Source organism: Acanthochromis polyacanthus, chromosome 5, assembly GCF_021347895.1.
Source record: "Acanthochromis polyacanthus isolate Apoly-LR-REF ecotype Palm Island chromosome 5, KAUST_Apoly_ChrSc, whole genome shotgun sequence".
Classification (NCBI taxonomy): Eukaryota; Metazoa; Chordata; class Actinopteri; family Pomacentridae; genus Acanthochromis; species Acanthochromis polyacanthus.
In genome coordinates this window covers 11,081,705-11,094,423 of record NC_067117.1, presented here as the reverse complement: position 1 = coordinate 11,094,423, position 12,719 = coordinate 11,081,705, and the positions used below count along the sequence as shown (strand labels likewise).

At 41.1% G+C, this 12,719-nt stretch overlaps 1 protein-coding gene across 3 annotated transcripts in view; it reads right to left on the bottom strand.

The window, feature by feature from the left end:
- cacna2d2a (calcium channel, voltage-dependent, alpha 2/delta subunit 2a) overlaps positions 1 to 12,719 on the bottom strand; it is a 160,726-nt gene that overhangs the window by 5,234 nt on the left and 142,773 nt on the right. For 2 of the 3 annotated variants that reach the window (XM_022207975.2, XM_022207977.2), the window contains 17 exons: positions 10,495 to 10,571; positions 9,348 to 9,362; positions 7,341 to 7,401; positions 6,508 to 6,605; positions 5,399 to 5,489; positions 5,229 to 5,291; positions 4,945 to 5,048; positions 4,747 to 4,845; positions 4,424 to 4,515; positions 4,268 to 4,315; positions 4,101 to 4,172; positions 3,852 to 4,004; positions 3,692 to 3,744; positions 2,373 to 2,428; positions 1,953 to 2,076; positions 1,542 to 1,651; positions 1,178 to 1,260 (listed from right to left, as the gene is read on the bottom strand). In XM_022207975.2, the coding sequence (XP_022063667.1) occupies positions 1,178 to 1,260; positions 1,542 to 1,651; positions 1,953 to 2,076; positions 2,373 to 2,428; positions 3,692 to 3,744; positions 3,852 to 4,004; positions 4,101 to 4,172; positions 4,268 to 4,315; positions 4,424 to 4,515; positions 4,747 to 4,845; positions 4,945 to 5,048; positions 5,229 to 5,291; positions 5,399 to 5,489; positions 6,508 to 6,605; positions 7,341 to 7,401; positions 9,348 to 9,362; positions 10,495 to 10,571 (1,399 nt within the window). The remainder of the gene's footprint in view (positions 1 to 1,177; positions 1,261 to 1,541; positions 1,652 to 1,952; positions 2,077 to 2,372; positions 2,429 to 3,691; positions 3,745 to 3,851; positions 4,005 to 4,100; positions 4,173 to 4,267; positions 4,316 to 4,423; positions 4,516 to 4,746; positions 4,846 to 4,944; positions 5,049 to 5,228; positions 5,292 to 5,398; positions 5,490 to 6,507; positions 6,606 to 7,340; positions 7,402 to 9,347; positions 9,363 to 10,494; positions 10,572 to 12,719) is intronic. The other variant, XM_022207976.2, reaches the window with a different exon arrangement.

Below are 12,719 nucleotides of genomic sequence, written 5' to 3'. Positions count from 1 at the left end.
ACAGCTAATATGGACTGGAGGAGGTTCTGTTCACAGTTTAGGATTCAAATTGGCTGTATGAAGTGATTTCCACAAATCCTTAATTAAAAGACAGTGTCACACTTGAGTGCATTCCTTAAGTATCATGTTTAAACGATAACAATTTTCTACCACCATTCCTGTCTTCTATAATTTGCAGCAACAGCGCTTATATTACTCTTGACTAAAGCAAGCAGCGCAGTCAGTGCACCGTCAAATGGGTCAAATCACAGCTCAAACGCCTTTTTTTTGATAGAAGTGCAAACAGAGATGGAAAATGAAGACTTGAGTTTACAAAGAATGTTGATATTGTGATGCCCATTGGGGTTTTAGGTTTTGTTGAGTCAGCTAACACACAGAAAGCCTGGCTATGTTGAACCTGGTTCGTAGTGCACGGCTCAGAGACCGCATTTGTTTCTATCCAGTCTAAAATGAAAATAAAGTGCATGTCATAGCCAGTAGAGAAATCAAAGCAATTGCCACAACAACCACAAGTCCCTCTTTAACAAAGTGAAAACCCAGCTAGGATGTCACTGAAATCTGAAGGTCATGACTGATCTGAGAGCAATAAAATAATGACAAAAGCTCAAATAAGAGTTATGACAAACTCCTTAAAGAATAAGACGGACAGTTATAATGACAAAAGTGGTCATGAAAAGGTCAACAGCAGTCATTAGCAAATGTTTGCACAAACAAAAGCAAAACAGTGCATTTGTTTGTGAGTATTTACAGCAATGTGACTCTGGATGCAGTGTTGACTCAAAAGAAACTGCAGTGTTCATGAGGGAACATCATCCAGTGTAACGGTGTGAGTCATTTGTGTGTTTCTGGACAACAGAGGAAACAAGCTATACAGTACCAAACAGTCAGAGTCAATGTCCAAAAATATCATATTTGTCTAGTACTATTTAAGAAATTATCAGGTAGATATAAGAGAAAAGTGTCCTTGTCACAGACATCTACAAATTTATCTTGTCTGTTTGTTCGTATTTTAAAAAACAAATGATTAGCTGGTGTGTAGTAATCAGATTTTTTTTCAAATATCGATACCGTTTAGGCCTCAAAATCCAGTTTAGGATGAGCTACCCTTACTGATTCTAAATATAATCAGCACAGCAGCCACATCAGATACTGATGTCATGATATCTGAACATCTTACAGCGATGTTATAGTCGAAGCAGGTGGAGGGTCCTTTTCGATAGCGTGCCACAGTCATTTCTTCACATGGATTTTCCTCCTTGACTGAAAATTGACGCGATTAAGGAAAAACTAAAATCCTTTGAATTTCTGTTTCTCTCTCCTTTTTTGGCCACTTTCCATCATCCGCCTGCACACCAACTCCTCCTGTACTCCCACAAATGTAAATGACTGGCCATAATTCACACCATTGTGATAAAAATAACCTTAAAATGGATGTAAAACATTTGTGTTTCCGCAGTTATGGCGATAAGGAGATGAAACCTAGAGATTAGAGAGTGTGTCTTCTTCTGGCGCCAGCTGGTGTACAATGTGAAAAAGGATACACTCCTCCTCCTCCTGGGAAAGCTTCTCTATCTCGCAGGTGTTGCATGGCATCTTTTCTGCTACCACAAACAGCAAGTTGGTGTTGTTTATCCTCTTGGCATGAATCAGCCTGCAGAGAGAGACAGCTCTGTCAACAACCCCCCTCTGCTCGCTTACATCACACACTCATTTGCTAATGGATCGGCGAGATTCATGAGACAGCCTTATAAGGCTCATTTAGCCAATGATATGACCATTTCATTAAAGCTGATACGGGTTAATCATCAGCGGAGTTTATTAACTCCAGCAGAAAGACGAATCTGTCTCACTAACTGTGTCTCTGTCACAGCACAATTGTTGGTGTTATTTATGTGTTCACGCATGCTCTTGTGATTACGTGTTAGTGTGTGCAGTTTGCCACGTGTACAGACCTGGAGCAGTTGCCACAGTCCTGCAGTATGTTGTAGGAGCTGCTGAGATTACTTAAGTAGTACTGGGTCTGGATCATTACACAACTCCTCTCTTTAGAGTCGAAAGCTTCTGCATCCACCTCATCTGCAGCATCACCAGAGCAGAGACATGCAAGTAACAGCTGTCACTTCAGCTGATTTATAAGATCTGATTTTAATGGTGCACAAACATGCGTGACTAGCCTGGAAAAAAAGCTGCAAAAATACCAGTTCGTCACTTCTTTACACAGTTTGCTTAAGTTTGTGTACTGTTGATCTGAATATATTTAAGACTAAATAAATGTAACCAAAATCCAGTTTCAGCAGCTCCAGGATTTTGGAAAGTGTAACTGGCAAGTAAACATGTGAAACACTGAACTGACACTCAGTAAATTCACCCACCTGTGACAAACCAACTCTGGTAAGCCAGTCCATAAATAAACTGCTGGAACAGGGACCTGTGGACACAACAGGTATGAAAAAGAATCTGAAAATTCAATAAATCCTTGGAATAAGTTAGTGCAATGTATCTTGCATTAAATATAATACTGAACACAGGATAGGGCAGCCCCTTTAAATGTCAATGATTTAATTCAAGAAGGCCCCTATTTCACCCACATTTTGTCGAATCACTGCACTTTTGTCTGCAAAGCAACGTAGGGTAATAGCATGGCGGGCAATGAAATTTTACAAAGCGAATCAGAATTACCTAATGGCACAAATAACCCCGACTAAAATAGAGGGCAGTGCAACGCAGGAAAGTCTGACTCATTTTTGTGTCTATCTCTGACACTCCAGGCTCTAGTGCTAAAAACTTATTTTAACCCTCTGAACCTCAAGGAGTTTCTGTGTGTTTCTTGCTCCCATGGCTCAATTTTCACTGCAGTATAAAGTTCTGAACCTCTGTGGAAACAGCACAACTATGATTAGAAGTATAATATTTTCCCAAGTGCCCACATGTGCTCCCAATACTGATAACATGGGACTTTACATGCTATAAATATTTTACTACTTACATTCATTTAATTAATTAATTTCCATATTTGTTTCTGTGTAAACACAGTTCGGTCGAAAAATCTTTGTCAAGTGATAATTAGACACAACTGAGCCTCTAATGGTTTTTCAGTTGCAGTGAGGAGTGAAGAATGTTTAGATTTTTAGGTTTCAATGAAACATCACGTTTTTGAGCTTGGAATGGCTAGTCACAAATGATTCATTTGAAGATTGTCAGCAAGTTAAAAGTCTGATAATTTCGTCTGCTTTTACAGCTTCTGGTTCTGATAAAAGGTGTAATTTTGGCAATTTTTAAAAGTTAACATTGCTGTCAAACTGGCCTGCTTGCTTTTGGGTTTGGAGGGTTAAAGCACATGCAAGTTCAGCCTCTTCAACTGGAGTCTAGCACAGTTGACTCTTTGCTAACAGCACAGTCAGCAGCCATGCAGACAGAAGAAGAAACGCATTTTTATTTATCCGACTGTGTGTAAATCTGATGACTTTTACAGGAAAAGTCTTAGACTTGCGTAGCTGTTATTGTAGCTCTGCAAGCGAGCTGGACTGAACTGTAGTTGGAAGAACAACTTAATGCTATAGTCCTCATATTTATACGTTAGATGTATTTTAAAAAAATACAGAATCATTTTTGGTATTTATAAAAACACAAATGATGAATATGTATGTTTGAGGTACAGTAGGTGTGGAATGTATAATACTGTATATCTTACCATGCAGCAGCTGATGTCCACCAGGCCACGTTTACAAAATCTGCAATCGTGGGCTGCAGATACAAAGGGAAAGAAATGTTCATCCATTGATTCAGCACATTTCATTTTAGTCTGATTCCATCTTTTATTATACATCTTTCCTTTAAAGTTGGCTTCTTACCACAAACACTCCTCTTGGTGCAGCTCCAGCCTCACTGTTGGGCATCCGCTCACACACCGACTGGTAGTCAAATGACTGCTTACGGTTGTAGAAGGAATTGTTGTAGAGCGCGTACATCAGGTAGGGGTCAACATCACTGAAGAACATGCCGACCTGCCGAGGTAAGAAACACCGGACAAGCTCAGAGTGAAGATTAGGGAGAAAAAAAAACCACGATCAGTGTGACAATGAAGACATTTTTAATCAAACCTTGTTCCAGTCGTCCTTCTGATTGGACATGATTAGGAATCCCCCGTCATCTATTAAGTAACACAGGAGGTCCTGCACGCAGACACAGAACAGGGGAGTTGACTGGAAGAACGGAGGAAAGATGTGCAGTGATTGTTTGCAGAAGGTCCAGCTGAGCAAATACTTACGTCACTGTTGGCTTCGCAGTCCATTTCACAGCCCCTGTTTGGTCCACACTGTCACAGAGGAAAACCAAAATTAGCAAATTAGAAGTAGATATAACCATAAATTAACTCCACTTAGCTTTTTACATCTTATATATTATATATACACGTGTACTTTACCGTGTTTGAGCCTTGACGGTTGTCTGTGTGGTTGCTAGCAAGAATCTTGAACTTATCTGTCCAGGCTTCAAGGTCTAGTTTCACTCCAACAACTGAGGGAAAGAAAAGTTAGGAAAGAAGATTAATTAAAAGAAAAGCACAAAATAAAATGACAGATGCGCATAGAGGCATGGTAAGTAGATGCAGAGCACGGACGCATGTCAACACAAAGAGACAAAATGACAAACGCAGACGTGCAATTATCTTTGACTCGCTCTGAAACATTTTCTTTAATATCTATCATTACAAGGATTTAGTTTCTTCTCTTTCAGAAGAAAGCACACCTGCAGGTTTAATGGTCTTCCCTCCTATTGTCATCTCCAAAGCCGTGCTGACCAGAATACCTATGGTGTCATTTTCTGGGTTCAGCAGCTCGTCCCTGGCTATAAGGAATAAAGAAACAGGAGAGGTTAAAACAAGCAGCCACAGCACATCGAGGCTCTGTGTGAGCTATATAACACAAGACTAAGAGCATCATTCACCTGTTCGATAAGGCGCTCGGAAGATGTAGCCCTTGTTGTCGAGGCTGCGGCGGTAATAGCTGGCATTAAATGGCTCAGGGTCCTCTTCCCAGGTTTCTGCAGCCCTAAGATTTAAGACCAGAGATACCGGCGCTATAAATTTCCAGCTTCTTGCTAAACCCCATCCCACGTGTTTATGAAACTTCGCAACTTATCAATTTAAGAGAGAACAAAGTGAAAAACATAACAGAAACTACAAAGCAGCTGCCGCGCAGACACACAGCCTTGATGAAGAGAGCACTTACTTGTTCGGAAACACTCTTGTTATACCTCCATCTGTCGCGGCAAACACGGCCAGAAAGCCGTATCTGAACGTCAGCACGAAGAAAACACAGAAACGGGCTTCGAGTCAATTTCTCATCCGGAGTCCAAATCTGAAAACGCACTTTCCTCGCCGCCGGTCGGTCATACTCACGTATTCAGATCTTTGTTCTTCCACACTTTCTCCACCAACTGTCGGATGATGCCAGTGTCCAGGATGAGGTTGTGAAGGAGCAAATTATCACCTGACAGGATGAGAGAGATGAGATGAGACTAGAAAAACAGCTGCACTGACAAGTTTGCCACAAGTTCACTATGAGTCAAAGACAAACCAAAGAAACAAGTTTGATGTTGCTGCAGATGGTGTCAGAACTAAAACGCCTTCGTATATGGCGATAATGTTCCAGCTCTGTTATTTTGCACCTGCATCACACCAATAACAACTAATAGCACTAATGATTAGTCATGCTTCTGGATACACTTGGATACTGTTTTAAAAGAGAAACTACTCCTTACAGTGCAAAAATTCCATGAAAACACCAAAATCAATAATGATTAGTTGGTAGGTGAAATATTTCATTCTCTCCTGCCACAGATATCAATCTTTCACTAACTAGTCACTCACTATTATGCTCAAATACAGAACATGGTGCTGTAATGTTCACTTAATTCTGCTAAAAGAGGAGTCAATGCTGCTTTTGCTGAACTATTTTCAGCTTTGGATCAACACACACTTTTAGTATTGCGGTAGTTTCTGCAGCAGGATTGTGCATGTGGGATTTACTTTAAATACCAAGTCACCAAGTGCAAAAGTAAAGAAAAAATATGAAAGAAAGAATTAAGTTATATCATACTCTGGCTACAGAGATGACACTTATGAGTAGGATCAATTAATTGTTGATTTTGAGCCTTTTTTAAAAAAAAGATTGTCACTACACTGTAACATTGACCAAAAGCTGGAATATCCAGAGAACATTTAAAACAACAACAACAACAATAATAATAATGGTCAAATTCATCTTTGACTTTGTATATTTGTTTCTTTTTAGCAATTATATGACACTCAAAATATAGTTGCATGGAGGTGAAGTCTGTAACTATAAGTGCACAATATGTTGTTCCGAATTTAGATCTGAACACTGTTTTTTGACATTATCATGTGCATTATTAGAATGAAATCAAAATTATATTTCTTAAATAGCCAATTTTTTGATAATACTGGTGTATTGTCCTATTTGAAATAAAATGATAATGATAACTCACATTGTTTGGAGTCTGGTGTCACCTTCTCCATAAGAGCAATGAAGTTGAGCAGGAACTCAGTGTTGTTGTTGGACAGTTCCAGCTCATTGCAGTACTCCCTGAGGAACAGACGAGGCATTTAAACTCAGAGAAAGGAGGCAAAAAACAAACGTGCGCTCAATGCCTGTTGTCTGCCTCGCTTGTCCCTTATAGAGGGACACACAACACAAGGTGGAGATGAAATAAACCACTCATATGTTGATGCTATTGTGTGCAGCATGCATATTTAAAAGCCTAAATGTCCACAAATGCTGTTAGTCAAAGCAAAAAGTGGAACAGACTGCAGAGTGGAGTACAGGCATGACAAAGAATTCAGGCTGCAACTGGAGACCGGGACAGTTCGATATTAAAACGGCGCATGCAGACGATTTCAGTCGTTTTTTTCAAATAAACTAAAGCTTTTAATCTAGTATTTGCTACATTACCTTGTCCAACTAAACCAACAACCACCACATCTCTGCAATTCAAACATGCAGCACCACAGTAGCAGCAGGCCCAGAAAGCTTTATGTGTCTTTATTACTTTATCATAATGTGAGTAACTTAGGAAAATGCAAAAACACATTATAAGGCTATGATGAATTTTATGTTTTTATTTCTCACTATAAGTAAACACACCACTCAAAACAGAAAAACTGAAGGATGAATGAAACCAACAAGTTCCAAATCGTGCAACTCATCACAAAAAAGCACAATTTAAGGAAGCAGATGAGAGAAATAAACTTTGAAATGTGAAAAGACAAAACCAAAAACTGATGACCATCAACGACAGCAAGCATTCACACACAGGGCTACCTGGGAGCAATGAATACATGTCCTTCAGACTCAAAACTGTTTGGCAGCAGTGATTCAAAATCTGCAACAGAAAGGGGAAGATTATCCAGGAAGAGCAGTGGGCAGAGCAGTGGGGAGTTGTGGGTAAACAGCAGCTGTTATCCAGAGGTGCGGGGACGCAGAAGGGAGTTTACCATAGCAACACTGAGGTGTCATGGGAACACTAGCGTTAGCCAATATGGTGCCTAAAATGCAACCTGACCCTCAATGGACGACTGCTTTGGTTTCACAAGCACTCACAACCTTTGTTTTGCTTTTTGCCATTTTGTCAGCAAACATTTTTTTTGATTATTCACGGTTCAGATCTAATGCTTTTTTTTTTTTTTGGATGTCTGAGAACTGACTTGACAGACGTGATTTGTCAGGAAGCAAGTTCTCAGACAGATTACCCACAATGAGTGCTTTCAGATCAGGCAGGCATCAACATGGCCAACTATTGCGGGGGAGGTGGGTGAAGGTCCTGATGGAAGTGGTCACCCCTCAGACTAGCAGGCTCAGGACTCGGAGAGACACATAATCAGAGGAAATGCATTGCATTGTGAAGGGCATGTCGAAGGGCAACTTCAGTTATTCTATCATAGCGAAGCAGGACACAGAATATCCACAATCATTAGAGCAGCAACGGATGAGTCTGCGATGAATCCATTTTCTCATTAAGTCATGACCTGTAACTGTGTACAGAAAAGGGATCAAATATTCATTTAGAGAGCTAAAATCGAGTGCCCAGGTAGTTTTCCGCCCACAATGCCATGCACATCCGGGGTCGGGTTTACTGAGGAAGCGTTGGGCCATGGCCCCGGCAGTCTGAGGGGTGAGGAGGGAGGGAGACAAGCCGATGGAGACAGGGAGTACAGAGGGACGACATAGGAGTCAGGTGCCGTGCCCAGCGGCTCCCTGACACCTGACAGCATGGGAGGACCTGGGTTGGCAGGACACAGCTCAGCCCTGTGGGGTCAGTCTGCAAGCTGCAGTGCTTCCAGCTATGGACGAGATACTACGGCAGCTAGCAAACAACAACTGTTAAGAGAGCTTTTTATATGGTGACAAATGAATCTATAGTTAAATTAGAATATTATGAGCATAAGAGTCCTATTTATTCTGCTGTAAATAAATACCAGTACCATGTGCATGCTGATGTATTGTTATAACTAATGTGTGACACTAAATCAAAGATTAACGTGTGGAAATTCCTACATTATGCAAAGAATTACAAATCTTTTACTGTGCATGGAGCTAAATACGCCAAAAACTGAACAAAAATTTGAGATTTAAAGAATATCTATCAGTACCTGAGGCCTATAGTGTGAGAATTAGTTAAGACATGTAAGAGCTAATGGCACTGTAAGAAAAAGACAGAAAGAGAGATAAAAGAGTGAAAGCAAAATGGAGAAGGAAGATGAGGAAAAGAGAGAAATATGGCTCGAGAAATTGAGAAGAAATCGAAAGAAAGAGACAGAAAAGAGGCAGACACAACTCGTTTGGAGCTATCTACAGAAGAAAAAGGACTGAGGGTTGAGGGAAGAGGAGCAAAAGACAAGTTTTAACATAAAACATGAATATCTGTCTTCCTTGGGTGCAGTTGTAGATTTTTTTATGCTGTTTGTTTTTTTGTTTTTTTGCTTCTGGAGCAGTGGATATGTGGGAAGGAGGGTGAGGTCGGGGACTGGAGGAACCATTGTGAGAGATGTGGGATCTGAGCTGCAGCAAGAGGGTGAGGAGGAAGAGGAGGAAGAGGAGGAGGGAGAGGGATTTAAAGAGGAAGAAGAGGAGAGAAAGGAGGAAAAAAGGGAGGAATTCCTGAAGGCAAGACGGGCAGGAACAGAGGCAAGCAGGCTGGGACAGGTGAGGGTAGGAAGGGGGGCAGCAGGGGGAGGTTTAGGACAAGAGGTGAGGGAAGGAGGAGGAAGCGGTAGGAAGGGAGGGAGGAAATAGAGGAAGGGAACGTGGACCAATATGGAGTATACTTGCCCTTGGTGTATGGCACTGTGTGGATCCATCAGAGAAGGAGTGAGCAAGAAAAGAAACAGGGGATCGGGTGGGAAGGGGGGATCACAGACAATATTTTATTCAATTACTGTTTGAATAAAAATATTGTTTTCTTGAAAGAAAAAACCAATTAAAGTCAAACAAGACGAGAGAAAAAGAAATGAAGAGCAAACATCTTATTTGCAAGAGCAAACGGAAAACCAACAGAGGAAAGAAAAACACTGGGTAATCCAGGAACAGAAAAACAGTGAAGACAAAACTGGTAAGTATGAGAAATAACCATGACGGAACGAAAAATTAAAAAATAAATAAATCAAATGCACCAGGAAAAGAGGGGAGTAACAGGGTCTGGACAAAGAAAGGATGAAAGAGACAACATGTGTCCCCGTTCAGACCCACAAAAACCCAAACTCCCACAATTGACAAGCCCTGTATCCGAGGCCATGTGGGAGTTTATCTGTCGAATGATTCCAAAGCTGAGAAACGTCTCACAGTCGAACAGAAAAAAAAAAAAAACACACACATAACAGAAGGAAAACTTCCCCCCCAAAAAATCATAAAACTCATCATAAGGAGTGAAAAGCATGCATGTTTTCACAGTTTTTCCAGAACATCAAATACTTTGAACACAGACGCTTCAGAATCATTACTTGGTGGAGAAGAGGCGAGAGCATTTGGCAAAAAAAATAATAGCACAGAGGTCACCATTATTTTCACCTGAGTAACACAGTAAAACCACAGCTTTCACCTTTCTGTCAGTTCAGTCATTTTTTTCTTCAGTCGGTGTGAAGAAAAAACATCACCATTTTTACAGCACAGCATGAAGACAGGAGGGAACGGAGGGGGAGGCAGGAGAGAGAGAGAGAGGAGTCGGAGGGGACTCGGGGAGGATCCTGCCTATTGTAGAGCGTAGAGGACGGGGGAGAGAGAGGGGGAGGAGAGAGGGGCAGGCGACTCCGCTCGGACCCTCCCTATGATGATGTCGAAGACCCAGGACAGAGGGCTGAATAAGAGCGTCATATTCGGAGGGGAGAGAAGAGAAAAGAGGAGAGAGAAAGAGAGAGAGAGAGAGAGAGAGAGAGGAGGAGAGACAGAGCGAAGGACGCTGGTCGTTCCCGAGAGTACTTACACTGCACCTGGAGGATCTGGTCACTGAGGTTGGCCTTGATGTGGTTCTCACTATATGTGGGCAGTACCAACCCTAGACTGAGGTAATGAGGCAGATGCAGAAAATTAGGAACCAATAATCCAAACACACACACACACAGATATCAACGTCAGAGTGGAAAGCTCATGTACAGATCGGTTCCTTTTCAGACAGGCGGAATCCATCCTAGAGTGTTTGACTGTTTTACTTAATGTGCGTCCTTTTTCTGTTTATCAAATGCACATAGGCAGGAGCAGTTATGTCTGAATCTGTATTTGCTGATTTTTTGGGGAAATCATTGCCCCACTAACAAAGATGCCCACATTTAATGCTGCCTGGACGAGTGAACGACAAAGCAAGTTCAACATAGCAAGACTCTCAGTTCAAATTTGTTTGACAAAACCTAAAACCCTAAATGGAGTGGGTATCACAATGGTGGTCATCAACGGTCTTTGTTAATGCAGGTTTTCTTTATCAGTCTCCCATAAAAGAGGGCGTTTGTGTCCTGTAACTCCAGTTCAGCAGTAAATGAACAGACTGTTGTGTACTTCAGTCAACAAGAACAGGCTGTTATTATGGAGAGCTACTGAGAGAATAAAACATATTATGATTTAAAAAAAAAAAGTGCAAATGATACAAGAGAGGAATGAATGTAGAAGACTGCTAGTCGTTATTTCATTTATTTTACCACTAAGTGCACTTTAGGTCTGTCCCATAATGAAGGACGTGTGGAAATTACTTTTTAACCAAATCAAACTGAAATGAAGCCATAATTACCAAAGATGAAGCAATTTTCTAATCTGTGTTCTTGTAGTTGCTATACCAGCAGTGTAACACAAGTAAAAAAACATGTACACACGTGGACAAAATTGTTGGTACCCCTCAGTTAAAGAAGGAAAAACCCACAATTCTCACTGAAATCACTTGAAACTCACAAAAGTAACAATAAATAAAAATTTATTGAAAATTAAATAATCAAAATCAGCCATCACTTTTGAATTGTTGATTAACATAATTATTTTAAAAAACAAACTAATGAAATAGGGCTGGACAAAAATGATGGTACCCATAACTTAATATTTTGTTGCACAACCTTTTGAGGCAATCACTGCAATTAAACGATTTCTGTATTTGTCAGTGAGCGTTCTGCAGCTGTCAACAGGTATTTTGGCCCACTCCTCATGAGCAAACAGCTCCAGTTGTCTCAGGTTTGATGGGTGTCTTCTCCAAATGGCATGTTTCAGCTCCTTCCACATATGTTCAATGGGATTCAGATCTGGGCTCATAGAAGGCCACTTTAGAATAGTCCAACGCTTTTCTCTCAGCCATTCTTGGGTGCTTTTGGCTGTGTGTTTTGGATCGTTGTCCTGTTGGAAGACCCATGACCTGCGACTGAGACCAAGCTTTCTGACACTAGGCAGCACATTTCTCTCCAGAATGCCTTGATAGTCTTCAGATTTCATCGTACCTTGCACACTTTCAAGACACCCTGTGCCAGATGCAGCAAAGCAGCCCCAAAACATTACTGAGCCTCCTCCATGTTTCACCGTAGGGACAGTGTTCTTTTCTTCGTATGCTTGGTTTTTGAGTCTATGAACATAGCGTTGATGTGCCTTACCAAAAAGCTCCAGTTTGGTCTCATCTGTCCAAAGGACATTCTCCCAGAAGCTTTGTGGCTTGTCAACATGCATTTTTGCAAATTCCAGTCTGGCTTTTTTATGAGTTTTTTTCAGCAGTGGTGTCCTCCTTGGTCGTCTCCCATGAAGTCCACTTTGGCTCAAACAACGACGAATGGTGCGATCTGACACTGATGTACCTTGGCCTTGGAGTTCACCTTTAATTTCTTTGGAGGTTGCTCTGGGCTCTTTGGATACAATTCGAAGGATCCGTCTCTTCAATTTGTCATCAATTTTCCTCTTGCGGCCACATCCAGGGAGGTTGGCTACTGTCCCGTGGGTCTTGAACTTCTGAATAATATGAGCCACTGTTGTCACAGGACCTTCAAGCTGTTTAGAGATGGTCTTATAGCCTTTACCTTTAAGATGTTTGTCTATAATTTTTTTTCGGATGTCCTGGGACAATTCTCTCCTTCGCTTTCTGTTGTCCATGTTCAGTGTGGTACACACCTTTTCACCAAACAGCAGGGTGACTACTTGTCTCCCTTTAAATAGGCAGACTGACTGATTATGAGTTTGGAAACACCTGTG